This window comes from Phocoena phocoena, chromosome 16, assembly GCF_963924675.1.
Source record: "Phocoena phocoena chromosome 16, mPhoPho1.1, whole genome shotgun sequence".
NCBI classification, from domain to species: Eukaryota; Metazoa; Chordata; class Mammalia; order Artiodactyla; family Phocoenidae; genus Phocoena; species Phocoena phocoena.
The window spans coordinates 58357448-58385174 of NC_089234.1; the positions used below are offsets into that span (position 1 = coordinate 58357448).

General features: G+C 36.9%; 1 protein-coding gene across 1 annotated transcript in view; it reads right to left on the reverse strand.

Moving 5' to 3' along the window:
- The window catches only part of ADK (adenosine kinase), a 451605-nt gene that overhangs the window by 55649 nt on the left and 368229 nt on the right, over positions 1-27727 (reverse strand). The window contains exon 8 of the mRNA XM_065893758.1: positions 22607-22721. Within this exon, the coding sequence (XP_065749830.1) occupies positions 22607-22721 (115 nt within the window). The remainder of the gene's footprint in view (positions 1-22606; positions 22722-27727) is intronic.

Sequence of the window (27727 nt, forward strand, 5' to 3'; positions counted from 1 at the left end):
CTTTTGCCTTTAGCAATGTGATCCTTCTTTATCTTTCTAGCTTCTTGTACCTATGCTTAGGTTCCATACACAGACATACTGAACCATGTCCTCAATGCCATGATGCTCTACTCTTCTTTGCCTGGCAAACTTCAAATACTCATCTAACGTTTAATCTTACATAAAGCACTTCTTAGTCTCTTCCATACAATTAGTTGCTCCCTCTTCTTGGGTCCTTAACACGTTATACACTCATCTACTTAAAAAAAATATATTTATTTATTTGGCTATGCTGGGTCTTAGGTACAGTACTCGGGATCTTCGTTGCTATGTGCAGGATCTTTGTTGCGGCATGTGGGATCTTTAGTTGCGGCATGCAAACTCTTAGTTGTGGCATGTGGGGTCTAGTTCCCTGACCAGGGATTGAACCCGGGCCCCCTGCATTGGGAACATGGAGTCGTAGCCACCGGACCAACAGAGAAGTCCCAACATTCATCCATTAAAACTCTTATTACAACAAACTGTGATTAGTTCTCTACACCTGTATTTCATATATTGTGAGTTCCTTATCCAGTGCCTGGAACACAGTAGGTTCTCAATCCCTGTATATGGAACAAATAAATTCTATTACTTTCTTTCCGATTAACTTTCCATCATTCTAGTTCAAATTCTTACTGGTGCACCTCTTAATTGCTGCTCCCAAGTAAGTCTGCATGATTATAACCTCTCCCTCCTCCAGTTGACTTTATACACTAGCATGAAATTATATCTACTAAACTACTGTTCTGATCACATTATTCCTCTGCTCAAAACCCTTTAATAGCCTCTCACATCCTTTCTATTCAGACCCATTCAAATCTAACTATCATAAACTTAAGGTTTTTTTCTTTATCATCTATTAATTTTCCTTACAAAAACTTTACACTAGTCAGATAAAAAGTACTTGTATTCTCTGGAATATTCTGTAGTCTCTATTTTTGCTACATTATTCTTTAACATTATTTCTCTACTGTTTGCACCCCATTTGAAAGTAAACTTTTTACTGAGGTATAACACATACATAAAAAGGGTTTGAACTGTAAGCCTGACCCTGGACATACTGATTCTAAGACTAAATGGAAAGAGAGAGAGGGTTCTAGTTATCCCTAATGAATCCAGCCTGCAGCCAACACACTAGCTGAATGCAGTCATTCAAGTGACTACTGTCACGATCAGTAAAAGAACTGCCCACTTGAGCATAACCTTGATTGCAGAATCATGAGAAAATAAAACTGCTTTTCTTTCAAGCTACTAATTTGTGGGGTGGCATGTTAGGTGGAAACATTCCCTTCCTGCAATTAATAATTCCCTCTTAACGTAACCTGACTTCTATCTTCTTCTTCTATATATGGATTCACATAGTATGTAGTCTTTTGTTTACATAAAAATGACTTTATTCCACCTTCATCCTTGAAGAAAATTTCTGGGTTGGCAGGTTTTTTTGAGCTCTTGAAAAATGTTCCACTCTCTTTTGACCTTCAGTGCTTTTGATGAGAAATCTTCAGTTAGTTATTCACATAATGTCTCCCTTGTATGTAATGTGCTATTTTGCTCTGGCAGCTTTTTTTTTTTTTTTTTTTTTTTTTTTTTTTCTGGCAGCTTTTAATATCTTCTCTTTACCTTCTGTTTTCAGTAGTTTGATTATAATATGTTTAGCTGTGGTTTTCTTTGTATTTATTCTGTTCGTGGTACACATTGAGCTTCCCAAATCCATAATTTCATGTCTTTGATCAGAATTAGGAAGCTTTCCGCCATTATTTCATCAAATATTTCTCCTGCCCCATTCTCTCTCGCCCTTCCTTCTGGGACTCCAATTACACATACATTAGGCCCTCTGATATTGTCCCACAGGTTACAGAAGCTCTATTCATTCTGTTTCAATCTTTTTTCTCTTTGTTCCCCAGACTTGATAATTTCTATAGATCTAGATTGAAGGTTGCTAGCTCTTTTATCATCTCTAAACTGCTCAAAGAGCAGCTAGTGAATTTTTAATTTCAGAAGTTGTATTTTCAGTTCTAGAATTCCTATTTTTTTAAGTTTCTACATCTCTGCAGATTTTCGAATTGTTCATTCATATAAGCATATTTTACTTTACATCTTGGAGTACACAGTTAAAACATTTCCTTTAAATCTCTTGTCTGGGGGCTTCCCTGGTGGCACAGTGGTTAAGAATCCACCTGCTAATGCAGGGGACATGGGTTTGAGCCCTGGTCCAGGAAGATCCCACATGCCACCAAGCAACTAAGCCCATGCGTCACAACTACTGAGCCTGCACTCTAGAGCCTGTGAGCCACAACTACTGAGCCCACACGCCACAACTACTGAAGCCCACGTGCCTAGAGCCTGTGTTCCGCAACAAGAGAAGCCACTGCAATGACAGAAGCCAGCGCACCACAGAGAAGAGTAGCCACCACTAGCCAAAACTAGAGAAGGCCCGTGCGCAGCATTGAAGACCCAACATAGCCAAAATAAATAAACAAAGAAAAAACAAAAAAAAACTCTTGTCTGCTAATTCTATTGATATATCAGGGTCATTTCAGAGCTGGTCTCCACTGATTGCTTTGTTCTTCATATGCATGATTCTTTTTTTTTTTTGGCCATACCATGCGGCATGCAGGATCTTAGTTCCCCGACCAGGGATTGAACCTGTGTCCTCTATAATGGAAGCGCAGAGCCTTAACTACTGGACCACCAGGGAAGTCCCAGTATGCATGTTTCTTTTTAAATCTTGTAATTTTAGATTATATCCTGAATATTGTGAACGAGATGTTGTGGAACAGTGGTTGGCAACCTACAACCAGAGGGCCAGTCATTTGCTTTTGTAAATAAAGTTTTAGTGGAATGCAGCTATGTCCATCTGTTTATGTATTGGCTATGGATGGTTTTGCATTACAATGGCATAGGTGAGTAGTTGCAACTGAGACCACAAGGCATGCAATTCTAAAATATTTACTCTTGCACCCTTTAGAAAAAAGTTGGCTGACCTCTGCTGTAGAGACTAGTCAATTGTGTACCTGTGAAGAGAATTAATTTTTTAAAAAGTAGGCAGTTAAACTTGGCTAGACTCAAATTCTGAACTCCTGGCCCCAGCAATAGACAACAACAGAAATCGTCATTCAGTTCTTTTAGCCTTAGCTGGGCTGCTAGAAAACTACTTTGTATATGTGTAATTCAGGGATCATACAGAGATTTGGGCAGGGTCTTTATGCAGTTTCAGGCTCATTTTCTATGGTTCTCTCCTTTCAGGAATTTCTTTGCTCACTTTCTACCTGATGTGGTCACCCCAAACTCTTTCTCTGCTCTTAAAGTCTGTAAGACTACATGTCTTCCCTTTCAGTTTCTGCCTGATTTTCATTGTTTTCTAGTGTCTCCCAGTATTTGCTTTTCTAATATTTTGCCCAGAGTTAATAATTGCTACCTGAGAAAGGACTGGTTTGATAGGAGCTATTCCTACTCTGTCTAAGATGGAAGTCAGTATCCACTGTTTTGGGTCTGACTATAATGAGTAAGACCTCTGTAAAGTAATATGGAGCAACTTCCAGGTTATATTACTCAGTGAAAAAAGCAAAGTGCAAAGGAGTATTAATAGTGTGCCACCTTTCAAATAAAAAGAAGGGGAAAAAAGAAAACACTGATGTATCTGTTCCTTTGGGCATAAAGAAACATAAGAATGAAATGTCCATCAACTGGTGAATGGATAAATAAAATGTGGTAAATTCATATACAAGTGGGTTGAATAGTGTCCCCCCAAAATTCACATTCACCTGGAACCTCAGACTGTAACCTTATCTGGAAATAAGGTCTTTGCAGATATAATTAATTAAAATGAGGTCATACTAGATTAGAGTAGGTCCAAAATGCAATAACTGGTGTCCTTATAATAAGAGGTGAGGACATAGATACATACAAGAAGTCCATGTGAAGACAGAGGCAGAGACTGGAGTGACTCAGCTACAAGCCAAGAAATGTTAGCAATGCCGAGGATTGATTGCCAGGAGCCACCTGAAGCTAGGAAGAGGCAAGAAAGGATTTTTCCCTACAGTCTTAAGTGGGAACATGGTCCCGCTAATATCTTTATTGCTCTATATGCTGATATATGGAGACTGCTATGCTTCAGAACTGTGAGAGAATAAATTTCTGTTGTTTTAAGTCATCCAGTTTGTGGTAATTTGTTATGGCAGCCCTAGGAAACTAATATGCCATAGCAATAAAAAAGAATGAAGTACTGACAGATGCTATAACATGGATGAACCTTGAAAATATTATACTAAATGAAAGAGGACCGATACAAAAGAGAGCATATTGTGTGAAAATATTATATATTGAAAACATAAATTTATTTAAAAATTTATGGAAAAATATACACGAATATATTGTGTATATCTTTCTATGTTAATAAAAACACTTTTATGACCAAGTCAATTTCTGCCATATGGATAAATTAATAAATTCAAAATTCAAAAAACAAAAGGCATATATAGAGAGGTTAGTAGTTGCCTAGGGCTGGGAGAGGTTGGAGGAACTGAGGTAAAACGGTATCTTTTGGGGTGATGAAAACGTTCTAAAATTGATTGTAGTGATGCTTGCACAACTCTGTAAATATACCCGCAAAACTGAATTACACATTTTAAATGAGTAAACTGTATGTTATATGAATTCTATCTCAATAAAGCTGTTAGAAAAAAAAAGATGAAATACAGGAAGAATAAGTCAGAAACTAGTGAGATCGGTTGCCTACAAGAGGTGGGTGGAAAAAGTATGAAAGAGAGGGAAAATGGGAATGCAAAAGAAGGAATGAGTGGAGAGTGACACTTCACTGAATATGTATGTAGTCATGGTAACTTTCCATATACCATAAAAATGTTAACATTAACCAGGATGTGGGGGGAACTGTGGTGTTGGATTGGAGTAGGCAGGCAACATCAGTATGAACTCATATTTTACAAATCCATACACACAGATATAGAAATAGATATAGATAGATGTGTTTATACATTCATATATTTCCTAATCTCACCCACAGAAGTCTATAAATAAAGACAATCCAGTAGAAATGAGAATGGCCAGTGCCAATAAAAGGATCCAAGGCTTTTTAGAGAAATGGCTGATTCCATGGGTAGGGCAGGGTAAGTACAAGATGATCTTGGAACATATTGTGTCAGAACATAAGGAAATAAAGACGATAGGAGCATGTCAAAAGGGCACAAGAGTCAACCTGAAGGTACTTCCAATGGCCAAATCTAGGACTATCTGAGCAACAAATAATGACAGTAATGAATGTGCATCCATAGAATAAAATAAATCTCTGTAAGTCCATGCTGATATAAATAAGTAAATGAATCAACAGAAAATCATTATCTGGCTGACACCAGAGTAATAATTATTATTGATCAATCAATGGATGTTAAAATTTGAAGGCAAAAGTATAATGAGAGGGGGGAAAAAGATGAAAGACACAATATCAAAGTGTCTCCCCACAAAATATTTTCTTCATTAAGAAGGGAAAAACACTAATTTATAGTGGAGAAACGTGAGAGGTACCACCTTAACCAAGTGATCAAAGTTAATGTCACCACCAAAGAGGCAAATTGATATTGTATGCCTCATGATATGATGCACTGAGAAGAGCAAGATATTATTTGTGAGGTATTCTTGCCTAAAAAGGCATAACCTGAATTTTATCTTGAGGAAACATTAGTCAAACCCAAATTGAGAGACATTCTACAAAATAACTGGGCAGTACTTTTTTAAGAGTGTCAAAGTTACGAAAGACAAAGAAAAAAACTGAAAAACTATGCCAAACTGTAAGAGAATAAGAGGAATTGACTAATGACTAATGCAATGTGGCATCCTGGATTGTATCTTAGGCCAGAAAAAAGAACATCAGTAATAATTGGCAACATAAATAAGGCCTGTAGCTTTATTAATAGTATATTAATATTAATTTCCTGGTTTTGATAATTGTACTTTGATTATATAAAATGTTAATGTTTAGGAAAGCTGGGTGAAGGATATATGGAAAATCTCTACTATTTTTACAACTTTGCTGCTGCAAAATGAGAAGTTAAAAAAAATTAAAAAATTAAGACCCATGCTGTTACAAACATCCTTGTGTGTAAATCTCTGTTGTATATGCTAAATTATTCCATAGAATTAATTCCTGTAAGTAAAGTTACTGAGTCAAAGTTATGCATTTTTTTAAGGTCTCTGATATGTATTTTCAAGCTGTCTTCCAGGAAAGCTGTACAAGATTTCTCCCACCAGCAGTGGGTCACAATTATTTTTCAAATTTCTAAGATGTACCAGATGATCTCTAAGATCATTTCTAGTTCTTATTTGCATCAAAATCTTACTGATATTCCACAAACTAGTTTACATGTCCCTTTTAGAATATATCATTTCCCTGATCACTAGTGTAAAGTGAATTCATGCTTGCATTATTTCTACAGCACATTTTTGGATAAAATTCACATAATTTTTTCTTATTCTGTTTTCTAGTGTATATCTCACCTGCCTTACTTAAGTACAAGCTCTGAAGTGAGGGCCGTACACCTTTGTTTCCAATATTACCCCAGCACAGTAGGTTACACATAGCAGTCTTCAATTTAGCATTGTAGTAGTTAAAACAAGTTGCAACTTGCTTTCTGCCATGACATGTTCAGATACCTTATCTGTTGACATTTTAAGTCCTGATTTCACTTGCATGAGCTCCTTCCTCATTTGCCCTGCTTATATCTTTCCTAGTTCTTTATAGTTCAGACTGCACTTGCAGAGTTGGGCACCAACTCTAAGCTAATCCTAATAAGGGCAGGATACTTACCAAGAGTAGGGAATGGAATAACTTTAGACATTCAGATGTAAGCTGTGGTGGCCCAACTGTGACCACAAAGCTTTGCTCTATCTTAATAAGTTGTCTTCTGTACCAGTCAATCTTGGGAACTGGACTGAGCTTCAGTCTAGATTCCCTATCCTTAGCCCTGAGTATTATCCTTCCTAACAGTTTAGTCTCCATCTTCTAAAACTAGACTCCTTTCACTCCAAGGTGTTTGCTAGGCATTTTAGTACTTGCTGGCTCCTGGCAACCTTTCTTTTTATAAGACCAATACAGCTCCTTTTATATAAAAATAGACTTTTCTGAATGACACTGATTTCCTCCTGAGAAAGAGCTTTTTCCATTTTCCTGCTACCACTGCTAGCTCACATAATATCTTGGTGTGTTTATACCAGAATTCAGGTTGTTGTACTCCTGTGGAGACTGTACTTAAACTGACTTGACACCAGATTTGTTACCAACCCCTGTAACCAGGACATCCTATCTCAACATCTGCCTCATCTGGGTTAAGTTTTTTTTTTTTTTTCTTGCGGTACGCGGGCCTCTCCCTGTTGTGGCCTCTCCCGTTGCGGAACACAGGCTCTGGACACGCAGGCTCAGCGGCCATGGCTCACGGGCCCAGCCGCTCCGCATATGGGATCTTCCCGGACCGGGGCACGAACCCGCGTCCCCTGCATCGGCAGGCGGACTCTCAACCACTGCGCCACCAGGGAAGCCCACGTTATACATCTTATAAACGTAGACTCTTTAGTGATGACATAGTCCTACAGCTCTACATTTTAGGTGACTCTACCATTCAGTTCTTAAAACCCTTAAACCAGGAATATCTTCTGGAAATGGAGACATTTCTCAAATGCTAGCTGCTGCTTCCATGTGGGTTTAAAAATGGGATGAATATATTTTATCTTATTTTAAACACTATTTTGAACTTCTGTACCCAACTTCCAATAATTATTATCAGAATTTCCATAATTTTATTAACAGTTACAGTATCTACTAATTTAGTATCAACTGCAAATTTTATTAATGGGTTACTTAAATTTTCCCCTTAATTTAAGGGAAAAAAATGCTTAATAAAAACCAGGCCAGCAGCAATTTTATTTGAAAGCACTTTAGTATAAACTTTTTCCATGACTGAATTCATTAGCCTTTTGCATTAGTCTCTGTTTATCATCTTTAAACCAAACCAATCTTCATTAATTTTCTAAGGCTTTTTCCCTAGTGCTTTCACCACGGTTTATATATAGCTCCTTTTCTCTACAATTTTTCTAACCCTATCAAATTTGTCTCACTCTAACCTCATGGGATTGTTCATCACTAATACTTTTTAGAGGGATTATTGCAGCTTTTATTCTTTGGCATTTAATAAAAAAAAAAAAACTTCATCTTTATTTGTTGATCCCTCTGAAAAAGAGCTTTATAAACAAGTGTAAGTATAGCTCCTTTCTTTTATTGACCACAAAATGTTTCTCAACCCAAATGATCTCTTCCTTCTCAGTATGTACTTGAAGCACTTTACTGTGCAGCACAGCATTCAAAGGCCTATTACAACTTACCATTTCATGCTCACCCACACCCCTCTCCCCTGTATGTGACTTTCTTTGTGATACATCATATCCTTTCAGGCTTCTTTGCCTTTCGATCTTATTATTCCGTTAACTTACATTCTTTTGTAATCTCAACTTGCCAAAATTGTAAGTATTCTTCAAAGCCTAATTCAAACATCACTTCCTTTGTGAAACTTTCCCCAACTTCTTCTTCCTTCTGTTATCCTATATAAATTAGTTAATAAAAATTGTATACCACTTCTCATACTGTATTAGTGGGTTATGTCTCTCCTAGATTTTAAGAAAAGGAGTTCTTGTCTTACATAACTACAATTTTCGACATATAGAAGGCACTCAATAAAACCACACTGACTTGAATTCATTTGTACTGTTACTTTATGTTTTATCTATCGGTGTCTTGCTTCTCCAACTTCTCCTGCCTGCACTTACAGATTCGCAGGCTTAAGTTCTATATTATCTGGCATATTCTTAGCACATGATCAAAAATCTGTGAGTTGGAAGAAATGTTAGAAATTAACACAGTTCAAAATGTCAACCAATGCAATAATTCATTTTACTAAATACCTTTGTTTAAATATCTATAATGACTCCCATGACCACACAGACTGGTTTGCCCAGGATAGTCCTATTAAAATTAATATCACCCTCTTTCACTTCCAAAAGTATCTACGTTTTGATGACAAGCTGTATGGTTACCATAATAATGAAAAACTGCCTATTTCCTCACAAGTACTGGACAGCTGAACAGCCCTAATTATTGTACTTTTTGAATTCTGAACCATGTGAATGTATTGCTTATTCAAAAAACATTTTTAAAAATTTCCCCTTTGTTATAGGTGAGTATGGGTGGAATTCTAGGACTAAAGGAAATCATTAAGAGTATAGGCTAAATTTATTACGATGAGTAAATTAAGTAGACGGCTAAGTGTGAAATAATTAATTTGACAAAAAAACTAGGCCATTTTCTTGAGACTTGATTGTTTATTGAGCCAGAAAAGCTCTAGACATAAGAACTTAAAAATAGTTTAGTAGAAGCAGAGAAAATCTAAATAAACGTTATGGACCAAGATTAAACAAAGGGGGAAGTCCTCAGGAATGCTGGCTTCTACAGGGCTACTTTAAAAATGAATAAATCAAAAATGATGTGAGCTTCTAAAGAAGTTTAATTGGGATAAACTGTCTTTATCCTAATAAAAGGAAAAAGGCAATATTTAAGTCTTCATTTAAGTAGCTTTTCATATTCAATGTACAAACAATTTATTCCTTTTAACTTATCTGCTACACCTCCAAAGATTTTTATCTGAGCCAAAAACTTGCATGCAGTGATTCAGCCAAAATAAAATTTTGCCACCAAGTTGTAATGCTCTGAAAAATGAATTTTGGTGTCTAACTGAACTTCAGAAAAATCACTCACTGGATACAAACAATAATTATTCTGAAAAATATTTGGTAATATACCTCTTAGATAAATATCCATTTGTATATTTTTAAGAGCTTTCAATTATAGAAATTGATTATATGGAGTTTTAAAACATGATGGATACATTCTCTAAGAACTATTTAAGCTAATGTCTGTCTATCTATCAAACTATAAATGTGTAGGTAAACACAGCTATCATCTAGATACCCATTCACATATACAAAATGAATTTATGATATGTATACTCACCTCTTCATCATAATGTTTTCCAGCTCTTAAGAGATTCTACTTAAAGAGAAGTCTTAGAATTGGAGATTATTTGGAAGAAGTTCTAAAAACACAATTAACCAAGTATGGACTAGATCATACAGGGATGCTTTCTTCGATCAAGGGGCCCCTGGAGGTATTCCTACAAGAAGATTTATCCTACTAAAGTCTATTGGTATTGATCTTATGGTTAAATGTGTAATGGGGAAGTAGACAGTGATCCTTTAAATATACATTCTGAAGTACACTGTAAGCCAGGGGTTTTCCAATCTTGATGCTATTTGTATTTTGGGTCAGATGATTCTTTGTTGTGAGTGACTGTCCTGTGCATTATAGGATGTGTAGTGTCATCTCTGGCCTCTATCCATTAGATGCTAGTGGAATTCCCCCACCCTCCACCACCTATCCCATTGTGACAACCAAAAGTGAGGAGAAAAACTGTTCCTAGTTGAGAACCACTGCTGTAAACAAATGAGGCAGCATGGTATAGAACAGATTAGACTAGACTGAGATTCAAGGGGCTGGGTTCTAATCCAGCTGTTTTTGTCTCTACCTAATCTGGCAGTTCTCAAAGTGAATTATGGAGGGTAGTATTGCTAAATCAGCTAACAACCTTATATAACAAATAGCTAAGCCCACTTAACTTTCCAGGACCATATATTTTTCTATTTTATAATAAAAAATATTGACTGAGGACTTTAATTTAGGCGCTAATGCTACTGCTTGTAATAAACCAACTCCTACACCATAAACAGCTAGAAAAGTTGCAAAAATTAAAAAAAAAATTTTAAAACAATAAATGAAGCAAGGCTTGATGGGACAAGATCTCTGAGAAAAGAGAACCTTAAAGACCTAGGCTAACGTGCTAAAAGTTGACCTGCAAATTCTTGGTGCTGGGTGAGAGGTTGAGAATCTAGGCAATTGGCTCTTGCTAAGAGGCAGCAAAGCCAACAGAGCTTTTGGCAGTCTCCAGGGCTGGTGAGACAAAAACTGGAGTTTCGGGCTGCCAAGGCAATCAGAATTGAAGTCGCGTGATCCTGAAGGGGAACACAGTGGAGTAAGCCTTATTCTCAGGGGTTTTCTCCTTTGAGGTGCTTGCCAAATTTGTAAGGCAGCAGGACAAAAGGCCAAGATACTAAGCAGAAGACCTCTAAAAGGCAGAGTAATTTTTTGGCAGTTATATGGTGCAAAGAGAACCTACCAATGAGTAGGGACCCTAGTAAATATGCCATGATTTCAGGTGAGATTTCAGGAGAGAGACAGCATTTCAGGAGTGGGAAAAAAAATACAGAAGTAGATCGAATCTTATAAAACCTGCAACAAAACCTTGAGCTAGTTAAGTTTTTGATCTAGCTTTACTCTAGCTGCTTTCTACAGGAATACAGTATCACCAACAGAAATGCTATAATTTATTAGGAACAAAAGAAACAGACCAACAGATGACTGAGACATTATAGTTTCTGGACATGCAATTTACTATTACAGTGATTAATATGTTTGAAAAATTAATGAGAAGGTAGAGGATTACACTATAAAACTGGGATCAATAAAAAAGAATCAAATAATTTAGAAAAAGAAGAATGTGATTACTGAAATAAGGAACTCAACAGATGGGACAAAGCAAAAAAGAGAGGATTAGTGAACTAAATGCTAGGTCACCGCAAAACACACAAGCTGAAGCTAAAAAAATACAAAAAATAATACAAAAAATACAAAAAAGGCATAAAAGATATATGGGACACAATAAAAAAGGCCTAAGAGATGTGTAATTGGTCTCCAGTTGGAAAATCAGGGATGCAGTATCTAAAGAGATAATTACTGAGAATTTTCCAAAACTGTTAAGAGTCATCAACCATAGATTCAAGGAACACTAAAACCCCCAGCAGGATAAATACAAGGAATACCAAAACCAAATACAAGGGCTTCCCTGGTGGCGCAGTGGTTGAGAGACCGCCTGCCGATGCAGGGGACACGGGTTCGTGCCCTGGTCTGGGAAGATCCCACATACCGCGGAGCGGCTGGGCCCGTGAGCCATGGCCGCTGAGCCTGCGCGTCTGGAGCCTGTGCTCCACAATGGGAGAGGCCACAACAGTGAGAGGCCCTCGTACCGCAAAAAAAAAAAACAAAAACAAAAAAACCAAATACAAAGTTAAAGTCAAAGAGAAATTCCAAAAAGCAGTCAGAGAAAATGGAAATATTATATAAACCTCTTATTCAAAGAATAAGACTAAAATATTATAAAGATGTCAATTCTCTCCAATTGAAATGCAGATTCAATATAATCTCAATAAAAATTCTATTAAGGATTTGGGAAAAAAAACAAACAAACTCTGGGGGTGGTGGCAACAAGTTGATTCTGGAATTTACCTAGAAATGCAAAGGGCCAAGAAGAACCAGGACAATCCTGAAGAACAAAATTAGAAAGCTCACATTACCAGATAAAAAGGCTGATTATAAACAGAAACTGACAGTGTAAACTGGTACAAGAATAAAGAGAACAATGGGATAAAGTCTCGAAAAAGGGACACAGATATAAGGTCACTTGAAATGTGACAAAGGTACCAATTCAGTGCAGTTAGGAAAAGGATGTTCCTTTTAATAAATGATGATGGGTCAACTGGTTACTCATATGCACAAAATAAATGAATCATGCCTTCTAGCCCACACCGTATATAAAAACTGATTCTAATTCTAGATGGACTGTGGATCTAGATAAAAAAATAAATAAATAAAAATTATAGAAAAAGAGAATAGGAAAATATCTTCATGAGCTTGGCATATGCAAAGATTTTCTTCAAAGACCATGAAAAGTTATTACCCACAGGAGAAAACATTATAAATTGGACTATATTAAAATTAAAGGCTTTTGTAACAAGACTTGCATGCTGACTGTAAGAAGAATTATAATCAATAAGACAATCTAATAAGAGCAAAAGACTTCAGGGCTTCCCTGGTGGCACAGTGGTTAAGAATCCACCTGCTAGTGCAGGGGACACGGGTTTGAGCCCTGGTCTGGGAAGATCCCACATGCTGTGTAGCAACTAAGCCCCTGAGCCACAACTACCAAGCCTGCGCCCTAGAGCCCGCGAGCCACAACTACTGAGACCGCGTGCCACAACTATTGAAGCCCATGCACCTAAAGAGCATGCTCGGCAACAACAGAAGCCATTGCAATGAGAAGTCCGCATACGGCAACGAAGAGTAGCCCTGGCTCACTGCAACTAGAGAAAGCCCACGTGCAGCAATGAAGACCTAATGCAGCCAAAAAAAAAAAAAAGACTTCAACAAAAGAAGATATACAGATGTTAAGAAGCAGGTGAAAAGGTGTTCCACCTCATTACAATAGGAAAATTCCAGTTAAAAGCACAATGAGATACTAGTACATACTCACCAAAATGACAAAACTAAAAAGGATAGCAGCAAACGCTGGTGAAGTTGTGGGCGGAAAAAGCCATTCTATATGCTACTGGTGGGAGTATAAACTGGTACCATCACTTTGGAAAACTGGAACTGAAAAACGGAACCCTTCTGAATTATAACTATGGTGGTGGTTACATAAACGTATGCATTTTCAAAACACAGAGAACTTGACACCATAAAGAGTGAATTTTAATTATTAAAAAATCCAACACAGATATGAAAGGAAACCAAAATGGAATACAAACTCTAACAAATGAATATGACTGCATTAAAAATAAATAATGTAACCACAATGAAGTGGATAGAATAAAAGAACTAACAAAGTTACTTTTGGATAACAGTATTTTGACTAGATACTGTAGGGCCAAAGACAAAAAGGACTATAATCTAACACTGTACATTAAGGAAATATGTTTCATACAAGGGTATGGGTAAGCAATTCAAAACTACTTTAAGACAGAACAAATAGTAAATGTATCTTACATAATGAAAACCAGAACTTCAATGTCAGAGGAAGTTATAAATAAGGAAAGGGAGAAGGCTAGAATGAACTCTCTTGTTGGACTGGAATCAAAGGTATCAGTTTGAACTCATGGAATTTAAATATATAAATGGACAGATAGATATAGGAATAAATATAGATAGGTATAGATTCATGAGTTGTTATACATACATATATTGCCAATCTATTTGTAAGAGGGCCTAGAAGAAATGACTCTCAAGTAGCAATGAACATATCTAGCACCCAGATCTGGGTTTCTAAATACCATTTGCTAATAAAAGGAACCGGGGTTATTTGAAGTAGTAGTCAATTCTTGGACCAAGGTAGGTAAATACAAGAGCCTAGAGCATCTTATGTTGTCAAAAGTAAGGTACTGCTTAAAAAATTATGGGGACAGATCAAGATAAAAAAGTCTATATACTGGGTGATTCTATTTTAAAAAGAAGCATAACAAATTGTTAGCAGCAGAAGCCAAAATAATAAGTACATTTGGTGGGGGTAATGATTAGGAGGGGAGCACAAGAGGTGGCTTCTAAAGTGCTAGAAGTGTTCTATTACTTGATCTGGTGGTAGCTGGCACAGGTGTGTTGACATAGTGAAAATTTGTACCAATTTTGTATCCATACTATATTTCAAAATAAACCATACAAAATGTTCTATATTTTGATTATGGTGGTTACACGTTATTTGGTAAAATACATCTGCATTTTACTATACGTAATCTATACCTCAATAAATCTGAATAAGGGTCCTTCCAAAAATAAATGCTTTAATAAGGCTAACATTTGCCTAGTGTAGGCTGTCTCCCATTTTGCTTTCTAGCTTTGATAGAAAGGTGGGAGTTGAAAGAAGTCTCATTTCTTGACAGGCATGAGATCACTAAACCACACATACCATGCCCCAAAGATATTACTTTGTCAGGAATGTGACAGTTCCACATATGTCATTCTAAATTATGTTCGACCTCTTGGCTAATTAAAGGACTTTGTCTTTTATGGTTACAAAAATCTAAAAATGGAACATGAGTTAATAACTTACTTGTTTATATTCATAGTTAAGAAATATTGATATATATTCTGTAAAACCTCATCTGGTAAGAACTTTTTTCTATGAATGCCATACATAGACACTCTGAAAGAATGCTACTTAATTTGTTCCATCCACGCCATTACCAACCTATGCCAACAAGAACATGATTTAAAATTGGTTTGGCTGCAGTAGAGATAACATTTTCAAAGTGATTTATAATAATATTTTGTAGCAGTAGGAGTTGTGATGATGTGCTGACATTATTCTTCCAGCTGCTGAGATTGTTTTCCTTCAGAGTTTGCATTTTCTTTTGCACACCTTCTGTGCCTTATGCCTTCCAGAATTGCAAATCGCACTGATCTTTTCTTAGAGAGTAATGGACAGCACTGAGTGTTTTCAAAGAACATGACAATTTAACTAGCAAATGGGGTGACAAGTTTAAGGACTCAAGAACATGAAGGCAAGAAACTTCAATAACCCTATTTACCCATAATGAAATGACAAAGGACACTACAATGTGACTATCTCAAATTACAAGCATGCCAGAGGCAGGAGACAATTTAAAGTAGTATGTAGGGCTTCCCTGGTGGTGCAGTGGTAAAGAATCCGCCTGCCAATGCAGGGGACATGGGTTCAAGCCCTGGTCTGGGAAGATCCCACATGCCGCGGATCATCTAAGTCCGTGTGCCACAACTACTGAGCCTGTGCTCTAGAGCCCCCGAGCCACAACTACTGAGCTTGCATGCCACAACTACTGAAGCCCGTGCGCCTAGAGCCCGTGCTCTGCAACAAGAGAAACCACTGCAATGAGAAGCCCCTGCACTGCAACGAAGAGTAGCCCCCGCTCACCACAACTAGAGAAAACCGGCGTGCAGCAACAAAGACCCAATGCAGTCAAAAATAAATAAATTAAAAATAAAAAAATAAAAAAATAAAGTAGTATGTAGATTGCTTGTTATTGTGGATGGGTCCTCGTTACTTTGTGATTTATTGAGAAAGAGAAGCATTCAACAAGGCGTGACTTATTGAAGTACTAGATGCTTAGCTGCTAAAAGGTTTTGTTTCCATTATCCCATAGGATCATAGAACTTGCAGCAACATTATTAAATCATCTAATCCAATGGTTCTCAATGTGAGAGATGGAGGATAGACAGCATTGCTATATCACCTCAGGGAGCTTTTTCAACAAATACACAATCCTACACTCCCCTTCCCTCAGACTCTATCACCCCCATTCTTAGACATCTTCTTGAGGATGTATATTCTAACTCCTCACAGGGATGTATCAGGTTGAGGGGAAGGTGTTTTTATGAAGGAAGGGCTCTATTTACCAAAAGCCCATTAGGTGATTCTAATATAACAGCACCAGTCTTCCAGGTGAAAACCTCTGACCTAGTCTGTTTTTTCTGTCTGAGCAAAATTACAATTCAAACAGCCCAGAAAGCACTCTGAAAGTATTCAGAAAAGTCTACAGTTTATTCTTCAGTGGACCTATTTTATTGTCTCGTAACAGCCACTGTGTAAAATGCATTATTTTCAATTTAGAACAAAAGTCCTATTGCTTCCTCCAATTTTTAATGATAAATTTAGTACGGAAACTTGGAGAAATTTAAACTTCCTATAAGGACATATATATGTATATGTATATATATTTACACATGTGTATGTAGAAAATCTGTATTTTTTTCACTACAGTCCTTATCATAGTAAGATGTTAATATATGAAGACCTTATTAGCAGCTGCTTTCCAGTAGGTAATCTGTAGTATTAGTTTTTCTAAAGTTTATAGACACAGAAACGATTTCCCTAACCTGACTCCCATTCCTCTAACAGGCTAGTCAACATTAAAAGGATCAAAATGGATAGAATCATCTTTTCCTTCCTGCCCTTCATCCCTAGTCTCTTACTCATTACTTTCCAGTCCCCCCTCAGGTCCCCTCACCCCGCCAAAAGCTCGGAACTCAATTATCCTGTAAGCAAGGAACCAGTGATGTGACAAAACCTCTGGGCTGGTATGTGACAAAACCTCTGGGCTGCAAGGATAGAGGATGGATACCCAAATGAAATAGACGTGACCAAAAAAATAGGGTACGTGGAAAAGGCTTTAGATTCACAAGCAATTCATAGGAGAGAAATTCAAAGAATTACATTTATAAAATAAGAGAAAGTAGTTTACAGACTCTGTATCTCAAAAGGAGAAAGGTCTCCAGAATTAAATACCAAGGAAACTAATTTTGTTACATTATGGCTAAACGTCACAAACTTAGCAGTGATCATTTAAAAGTATTCTACAGAGTGAGGTTTAAGGAACTAAAACACTAATTCCTAATTAGTGTTTTAATTAAGTGTGCTAGCACTGCCTTGTGCCGTTCTGGAATGTCACTTACGGTAAATTAAGGGACACATTCCTTCCCCATCTTCCATTAGTATTTTATGCTAGGAGGTGGGAAAAAGCTGATCCATATTCAAGAGGAAAGGAGGAAAAACAATAACAAATTGGCATCTCTTCTGTGAATTGCCCCACAGGCCAAGCATTTTTATGTTCTTAATCATTATTAAATGACTTAACATGACACCCAGAGCCTGGCGAATGATTGCATCCTGACATGAGAACGAATTACAAATGAAATGAAAGATCAAGCCGTATTAGAGGATTGCCTCTGGGAAATGAAAATCTTTAATTCTCTTTTATTATTGACATTTATTTGGCTGCCATGAATAACAACATAGCAAAGAGATTCAGCTATGCTTGTGCATTGAATAGCTTATCCCAGGGCTCAAAACTGCATTAACATTTATCATGTTTGCTTTTGTAGCTGACACCGCTGAACAGATTCTCTATCCATCTTGTATTTATCATGCATTGCAGATATAGTGCATCCTCTAATTTAAGTTCATTTTCATATAGTAGGAACAGCAAAGATTAGCCAGCGTCTTTCCGCAAATAAATTCCTGCTGGTAAGCATCCCTAAGAATGGTTTAATAGATTTAATAAAGAACAAAATGAGTTGACAAGGAAATTCAGTCACAGGAAGGGGAAGCTAATTTTAAAGGTTTCAATTTTGGGAAAATTGTGCAAATTCACAATGAGGAAGACACTTGTACAATATGTAGATCTGGAATATATAAAGCCTTAAAATAAATGTCTCCATAAAGAGCAACAAATTGCATTTTATGAATCTGAAAGCAGTATAACAGTTCCTATAAGAAATCTGCATGTTTTTCACTTTTCCAAACAGTGTTTATTGCTAAGACAGGAACAGGCCACAAACTATAGGAAGACAGCAATCCAGATAGTTATTATCAATGAAGGGATATCTTTTCATGACTTATTTCTTTTCTTTCTTGTACAAATTAACAACAACATGGCTTTTCCTGTCACAATTAAAGATTATATACTACCTGGTGCCTTTGCTCACATGATCCTCTTTGACTGGACTGCCCTCCTTTTTTTTTTTTTTTTTTGCGGTACGCGGGCCTCTCACTGTTGTGGCCTCTCCCGATGCGGAGCACAGGCTCCGGACGCGCAGGCTCAGCGGCCATGGCTCACGGGCCCAGCCGCTCCGCGGCATGTGGGATCTTCCCAGACCGGGGCACGAACCCACGTCCCCCGCATCGGCAGGCAGACTCCCAACCACTGCGCCACCAGGGAAGCCCTGCCCTCTTTCCTTTAAATCCTTCTTAAAATTCAAGGCATAGCAAGGATATCAATGTGTCTTGGGAAAAACCACTTAATATCTCTGAATTTTGGCTGAAAAATTACTTTTTACATTTCTTTCTGTTTTATATACTTTTAATTTTGGAGAATTTTAAACATATATAGAAGTGGAAGTAATAGCATAATGACCATCCCCCCATATATCCATCACATGGCTTCCACAATTATTTACTCATGACAAATTTCATTTCATCTATAACCCCACTTCACTATTTACCACTCACTGAATTATTTTGAAACATATTTTTTAAAGTAAATTTCTCAATCTTGCTTTTGACAATTCTAAAATAAGAAAGTTGAAATAAATTAACTGTAGGGTTCCTTCTCCCCATAATTTGACAATAATTTCTTTTTTCACCCATTTCAGGCTTATATATTTAATTCAATAAAAAATTTACCCCATATTCACTATAACTTCTTTCTTCAAGCTTTACTGATCTCCTTTGAGTCAATACAACCCATATACTCTGTACCAATAATTAAGAAATATAATTATACTTTGTCGTATTCATACTTCGATGTGTACCAATTTTATGTTCCAGTTAGATATTTAAGTCTATCTTAAATTTCAGTGTTCAGCAGAGTACTGAACAAACATAAAGGTAATAATTGCCATAATAATTGTTTATAATAATTATATTATAATATAATTGCTATATTGCTATATTGCTATATTATAATTGCTATATTGCTATATTATAATAATTGCTATAATAATTGTTTATAATAATTATAAATTAACTGGTTTTAATCCTAAGGGTTCAGAGAGTATTTAAAGTTCTGTATTTTGGCTTTAATAGTAGGCAGCATCATATTGACAATATTACTCATTTTAATCAATAAATGTTTGTTTACTAGATGAAATTCCTATTCTATTTATTATTAAAATTATATATATATATTTATTTATTTATTTTGGCTGCACTGGGTCTTAGTTGAGGCACATGGGATCTTTACTGCAGCATGCAGGATCTTTTTTTTTTTTTTTTAGTTGCGGCATGTGAACTCTTAGTTGCGGCATGCATGCAGGATATAGTTCCCCGAACAGGGATCGAACCTGGGCCCCCTGCATTGGGAACACTGAGTCTTACCCACTGGACCACCAGGGAAGTTCCCTCTATTCTATTTATGTGAGAGCTATAAAATAGATGGCCGAGTAAAAACAAAAGTGAGGTTTTGTTCTTGAAGTTTAAAACTAAGTAAGTAACTGGTTTTTTTTTGGCGGTACACAGGCCTCTCACAGTTGTGGCCTCTCCCGTTGCGGAGCACAGGGTCCGGACACGCAGGCTCAGCAGCCATGGCTCACAGGCCCAGCTGCTCCGCGGCATGTGGGATCTTCCCGGACCGGGGCACGAATCTGTGTCCCCTGCATCGGCAGGTGGACTCTCAATCACTGAGCCATCAGGGAAGCTCTAAGGAAATAACTTATTTCTGAATTCTATTTGCTTCTAATCAGATAAATTTATTTTATTCAAGCACAGGTATTTGGTAAGTAAAATGTCTTTTTTTTCTCAAGAAAGACATTTTTAGACTGACAATATCTCCAAAATATCAAAGTAAATAAACTAAATCAATGTGGATTTACTCAACTGAATTTTAATAAATTAAGTTCTTGAAAATGAAATCTTTTCTACTGAGAGAAGATAGGTGTATTTATTAAACAAAAACAATAAAAGGTATATTTTCACAGAAATATAACAAACAGTCCTAAAATTTGTAGGGAACCACAAAATACCCCGAATAGCCAAAGCAATCTTGAGAAACAGAACAAGGCTGGAGGCATCACACTTCCTGATTTCAGATGATATTACAAAGATAGAGTAGTCAAAACAGAATGGTACTGCAGCATAAAAACAAACACATACATCAATGGAACAAAACAGAGAGCCCAGAAATAAACCCACACATGTATGGTCAATTAATTTATGACAAAAGAGCCAGGAGTATACAATGGGGAAAGGACAGTCTCTTCAATAGATGGCGTTGGAAAAACCAGACAGCCATATGCAAAAGAATGAAACTGAACCACTATCTTACAACATGCATAAGTATCACCTCAAAATGGATGAAAGACTTGAAGGTAAGACTTGAAACCAAAAAACTCTTAGAAGGAAACAAAGGGGATAAGTCCTTGACATTGATCAACAATGATTTTTTTGGATTGCACACCAAAAGCAAAGGCCAAAAAAGCAATAATAAACAAATGGGAGTTCAAACTAAAAAACTTCTGTACAGCAAAGGAAACCATCAATAAAATGAAAAGGCAACCTATGGAATGGGAGAAAATATTTCCAAGTCATGTACCTGATGAGGGGTAAACATCCAAAATATATAAAGAAATCATACAACTCAATAGCAAAAAACCAAATAATCCAGTTAAAAAATGGGTAGAGGGGCTTCCCTGGTGGCGCAGTGGTTGAGAGTCCACCTGCCAATGCAGGGGACACGGGTTCATGCCCCGGTCTGGGAAGATCCCACATGCCGTGGAGCGGCTGGGCCCATGAGCCATGGCCACTGAGTCTGTGCATCCGGAGCCTGTGCTCCGCAACGGGAGAAGCCACAACAGTGAGAGGCCTGCGTACAGCAAAAAAAAAAAGGGTAGAGGATCTGAATAGACATTTTTTCAAAAGAGGACAACAGATGGCCAACAGGTACATGAAAAGGTGTTGACCATAACTAATCATCAGGAAAATACAAATCAAAACCACACTGAGGTATCACCTCATACCTGTTAGAATGGCTGTCATCATAAAGACAGGAAATAAATGTTGGCAAGGATACGGAGAAAAGGGTACCCTTGTGCACTGTTGGTGGGAATGTAAATTGATGGAGCTGCTATGAAAAACAGTATGGAGACTCCTCAAAATATTATAAGTAGAACTACCATATGATACAGCAATTCTACTTCTGAGCAATTAGCCAAAGGAAACAAAAACACTAACCCAAAGAGATATCTGCACCCCTATGTTCGTTGCAGTATTATTTACAATAGCCAAAACATGGAAACAAACTAAGTGTCCACTGAGAGACACTCAGGATGGACAGACTTCAGAATGGATAAAGAAAATGTGGTACACACACACACACACAAACACACACGCTGAAATGTTATTCAGCCATAAAAAAGGAAATGCTGCCATTTGAAACAATATGGATAAACATTCAGGGCACCTTGCTAAGCAAAATAAGTCAGACATGGAAAGACAAATACTGTATGATATCTCTTTTTTTTTTTTTTTTTAATTTATTTATTTATTTTTGGCTGCGTTGGGTCTTAATTGCTACGCGCGGGCTTTCTCTAGTTGCGAAGAGTGGTGGCTTCTCTTGTTGCGGAGCACGGGCTTCTCACTGTGGTGGCTTCTCTTGTTGCAGAGCATGGGCTCTAGGGGAGCTGGCTTCAGTAGTTGTGGCGTGCGAGCTCAGTAGTCATGGCTCGTGGGCTCTAGAGCACAGGCTCACATGTGGCGCATGGGCTTAGTTGCTCTGCGGCATGTGGGATCTTCCCGGACCAGGGCTCGAACCCGTGTCCCCTGCATTGGCAGGCAGATTCTTAACCACTGCACCACCAGGGAAGTCCCTGTATGATATCTCTTACATGAAGAATTTAAAAAACCCCAACAAAACCCAAAGTCATAGATACAGAGAATAGACTGGTGGATGCCAGAGGTGGGAATGGGGGTGGAGGTGAGATGGGGTAAAAGACATGAAGGTGGTAAAAAAAAAAAAGAAAAAGTACATTGCTTTGAATAAATTAAAATAGAAAAAATATAGAATTTTGTTAGAGTGATTAATCCCCATAATACTGGGTTTCTCCCACAGTTTCCACATGTACCTGTAGCCAGTATGGTGTCATCTCTCCCTTGGGTGAAAATCACGATTCGCTGCCTCTCTGAGTTCACCTTTGGAAGAGCCTGTGTCTTTTTGGCTATTTCTTTAATGTCTTCAGTCTATTAATAGAAAGGAGGAAAAAAATTCTCATAACCAATACAATAAACTAAAATTTTATCAGTAGATTAAGGATTTATCTTCTCGTGTTCAAAGTAAGAGAGACCTGAAGATGTATTAAGAGTTATTATTTAAAAATTTTAACCACATACAGAAGTAAATAGAATAACAATCTTCAAGGAACCCACCATCAAGATGCAACAATTTTAAATTTATGATGACGCTTATTTCATCTATATACCTTTATCCACCTGCCTTTCATATTATTCTGAAGCAAATCTCAGATACTAGTGTCACGTGTAAATGCTTTAGTATGTATTTCTGAAAGGTAATGACTCAAACATAACCATATAACTATTATCATATTTTTAAAAATTAACATTTCTTTGATATCAACAAAAACACAGTTTTCAAATTTCCAATTAATGAGAGATTGTAAAAAGAGTAATATTAAATTATTTTAGAGGTTTACAGAGCATAATTATGCTGATTCTGGAAATAATGGTTACTATAATGCCAAATTTTTCAAAGAACTAAAATAAGAGAAAGAACTACTTTATTTATTTATTTTTTTCGGTACGCGGGCCTCTCACTGTTGTGGCCTCTCCTGTTGCGGAGCACAGGCTCCGGACGTGCAGGCTCAGTGGCCATGGCTCAGGGGCCTAGCCGCTTTGCGACACGTGGGATCTTCCCAGACCGGGTCACGAACCCGCGTCCCCTGCATTGGCAGGCGGACTCTCAAGCACTGCGCCACCAGGGAAGCCCAAGAACTACTTTTTTTAAAGATAAAGTTTTAAAAATTACAAATTAATTCTAGAAACCCTCATGCTATTTTGCATATCACATAGGCTGCAAAGTTTTACATCATAAATGTCTGTCTTGAAATCTAACTCTTGAGCTATGGGTTAGATATTCAGAATCAATGTTTTCAACAATTTTAAATAACTTAAAAACCCATGTCTGAATTCAGTGGGCCTGTAAAATTGCCCATGGTTTGCAGTTTGTTGGTAGTTTACTCTATCACTGTGTAAAGTTTCAAACAGTTATGGAGAGGGAAACACATACCACTGGGGAAATATATCTAAGAAAATAATTTAATTAGGATACAGGACAGAAGAATTTAGGTAAGTAAGGCAGACAAGTCACACTGGTTACAGACAACATCAGAAACCATGATTTTTTTAAAGTATGATGGTCATCAGTGAAATATTTGTATGCTGTTTATTCACAAAATACTTAAGAAATTCTGGATGATGTATGAACCTAAGCTTCTCCCATACCTAACATCATGATTCCAGAGGACTGTTGTTTCTGAAAAGAATAGCCACTTGTGATTGGATAATGCTGCTGACCTTTCAAACAGGCTGACTATTCCACTTCTGGTTGCTTATTTTAGAAGAGAGCTAAGCCTGAACTCTGATAACATGAGAAGAAATTCCCTCAGTTTGAGGGGAAAGACTATTAGAAATGACTGACAACAGTTGAAAGGACCCCACAAAATGCATGTCTTTTTTCTGTTTGTCTGTTTTTTAAATTTTTACTGGAGTATAGTTGATTTACAATGTTGTGTTAGTTTCAGGTGTACAGCAAAGTCAATCAGTTATATATACATACATATATCTTTTTAAAATTCTTTTCCCATATAGGTCATTACAGAGTATTGAGTTGAGTTCCCTGTGCTATACAATGGGTCCTTATTATTAGTTATTGCCAATGTCTTATGATAATAATGTCTTCACTCTCTCAAATAAATGTATACTCTAAAAAATTACATATATTCTCTCAGTCTCCTTATCAAACACATATTTTACTGCTGTAGGATTTTTGCTTATGATTGGGTACAGTTTATCTTGAGTAAAGGTAAGAAGCAAATGCCAGAAAGATTCACTTTACCATCTTGGGGGCGGAATCTTATGCATGTACTGGATATTTTTTAAGTAGAGGTCCTTCTTTAAGGTGGTATAAGGAATAAATTAAGAGTGAGATTCGGTTGTCTTATACCAACGCTGTGAGAAGATGTATTTTTTGTGGTAGTTTTGGTATCCTAATCAAAGAGATTTTTTTTATGTCAGATTAAATCTTATAAAAATGGCAATTCAAGATGGAAACAAACTTTTCAAATACAAAAGATAAATCTTTACAGAAAGGTTAAGCTATATTTTCTATTGATATTTGCATCGATATCCACCGTTCGTACAAAACCCCTTTGTCCCTCTTGGATCACTGTCAGTGTGCACCAAATCTAAATTTCTCACTATGCTTTGAGGAGTCATTGCTTTGCCCTCAACAGCTGATTCCCATCTCGTATAAAAACTTTTCTTAAAATCTCAATTTTGTCTTCCTAACAATACATATATTTCGAGTTCCGTAGCCTCTCCTCCCCTATCCCCTGGTAGATTCTTCTCCCATATACCTGGGTTAACATATCTTAACAGAATGATGAAATTACAAGGGAGTATGACACAGCTGGATTTACTAGTTGTGTGACCTCAAGGAGGTAAATATACCTCTCAGGCAGGTAAATAAACCTCCCTACAAAACTAAGACAATAATATTTGTGTTAAACGATGTTGGGAGTGAAGTATGCTAAAATCAGTGGGCAAAAGTCTGAAGAGAATCAGGATATTTGCATAGGCTCATAGTATCTCCCCCTAAGATACTTATTCGTTACAAAAGGGAAAACAGAAATGTTACAGTGGAGAAAGTTGACAGACATCCCTTCACCCCAGTGATCAAATTTAGCGATGCTAAAATTAGTGGGTAAAATAGGATATTTGCACAGTCTCAAAATATTGCCCCCAAGATATTTATTCACTACAGTGGGAAAACAGTAACTTCACAGACATTAAGTACCACCTTAACCCAGTGATCAAAGTTAACTTGGCCAACAGTAAGACACTGGGCTACCATTTACATCCCTGATGTGATGCACTGAGAAGGGTGATCTCTGTGGTATTTCTGCCCAAAATGCATGACCTCAATTTAATTATGAGAGAACATCAGACAAACCTAAATTGAGGGACATTCTACAAAATGACTGACAGGTACTCTTCAAAAGTATCAAATTCATAAACAAGGAACAAGTGACAAACTGTCTGATAGGAAGAGACTAAGACGATATGACAAATAAATGCAACCTGTAACCCTGGATTAGATTGTGGAACAGAAAAAGGAAATTAGAGGAAAAACTGGTAAAATCAGAATAAATTCTGTAGTTCAGTTACTGACCCTGTACAAATGCTAATTTCCTGACTTTGATTATTACATTCTGGTTAGGTAAGATGTTAACATTAGGGGAAGCTGAGTGAAGGTATCTGGAAATTCTCTGTACTATTTTTACAAACGTTCTAAATCTAAAATTGTTTCAAAATAAAAATGTTTTTTTGTGAGGATGAAAGAAGATAAGGTAGGTGAAAGAGCTTAATGCGATATTTAGCATATGCCAAGTACTTCATAAATATTAATTTATTTCTTCTATTTACCGTCATTTTAATACTTTCCAAAATTGTCAAATCCTAAGTTGCCTCAAAATCTCTAGAAAGGGCCTCAAGAATTTTGAGTATTGAGAATTCAATTATGGTATCTAATAAGGGAGGACAAAGAGAAAAAAGGAAGAAGTAGAAGAAAGCTCATATAATTTAGCTATGAGCCATGTATAAACAGCTATGAGCACTCTGAAGTACTCATTAAATCTTAACCACTCTAGGCAGTAGGTATTATTACTATATCCCTATTTCATAGATGTAGAAACCAAGAGCCGTGTATGTAGCTCTAAAGTACTCATTGAATATTAACCACTCTAGGCAATAGGCACTATTACTATATCCCCATTTTATAGATGAGGAAACTGAGTCACAGAGAGGTTAAGTAACTTCCTAAAGTCATAAGCATACTAAGAGGTGGAGTCAGGACTAGCACCCACAAAGTCTAACTCCAGGGATTATACTCTTCCATGTTATCCACAGATTATACTGCTTCTATGAATTCTGGCAATGTGCTTCTGTTGTTGTAACCAAAAAACTAGAGCATGTTTATCCTAAATCATTTTATGTCACATTCGTAAGTCATTGCTGATCCTGCATTTAAACATGATATATATATATATATATATATATATATATATATATATATATATATATATATATTTTTTTTTTTTTTTTGTGGTACGCGGGCCTCTCACTGTCGGATATTTTTTATTAATTATTCTGGCTTGTATTTTACCGTAGTGAATTTCACCTTCTGAATTTCCAGATATTTCTCATTTTCCAAGGTCACTGGGAATCTAATTTCCTCCTCCAGTACGTTAGAATGTGAGAACGAAAGAAGCGTAGTTTATATAGTAAAGAGTACCAGACTCAGAGAGCTGAGCTCTGATTCTGGCTCTATTGTCTGTTAGCTATATGACCTTGAACAAGTCATGCAGCTTATTTTTTCTGTTCAACTGATATGGCAATACATGCCCTACCTACCCGAGCCACCAGGTTTGTATGAATATTAAATATATCGATGATATGTTAGAAAAGGTTTTATAAACTGTGAATCATTTCATAAATGTTCAATTATGCTTTTATTGTCACTGGTGATCACACACCTTAAATTTAGCACTGTTTTCCAAATTAAAAAATATATTCTCGGGACTTCCCTGGTGGCGCAGTGGTTGAGAATCCGCCTGCCAATGCAGGGGACACGGGTTCGAGCCCTGGTCTGGGAAGATCCCACATGTCGCAGAGCTACTAAGCCCATGCGCCACAACTACTGAGCCTGCGCTCTACAGCCCACGAGCCACAAATACTGAAGCCCTCGCACCTAGAGCCCATGCTCCGCAACAAGAGAAGCCACTGCAATGAGAAGCCTGCACACCACAACGAAGAGTAGCCCCTGCTTGCTGCAACTAGACAAAGCCTGTGCGCAGCAACAAAGACCCAACACAAGCAAAACTAAAAAAAAAAAAAAAAAAAACCAAAACAGAATATATTCTCTTCATTCCATTTTTAACAAGTTGATGATA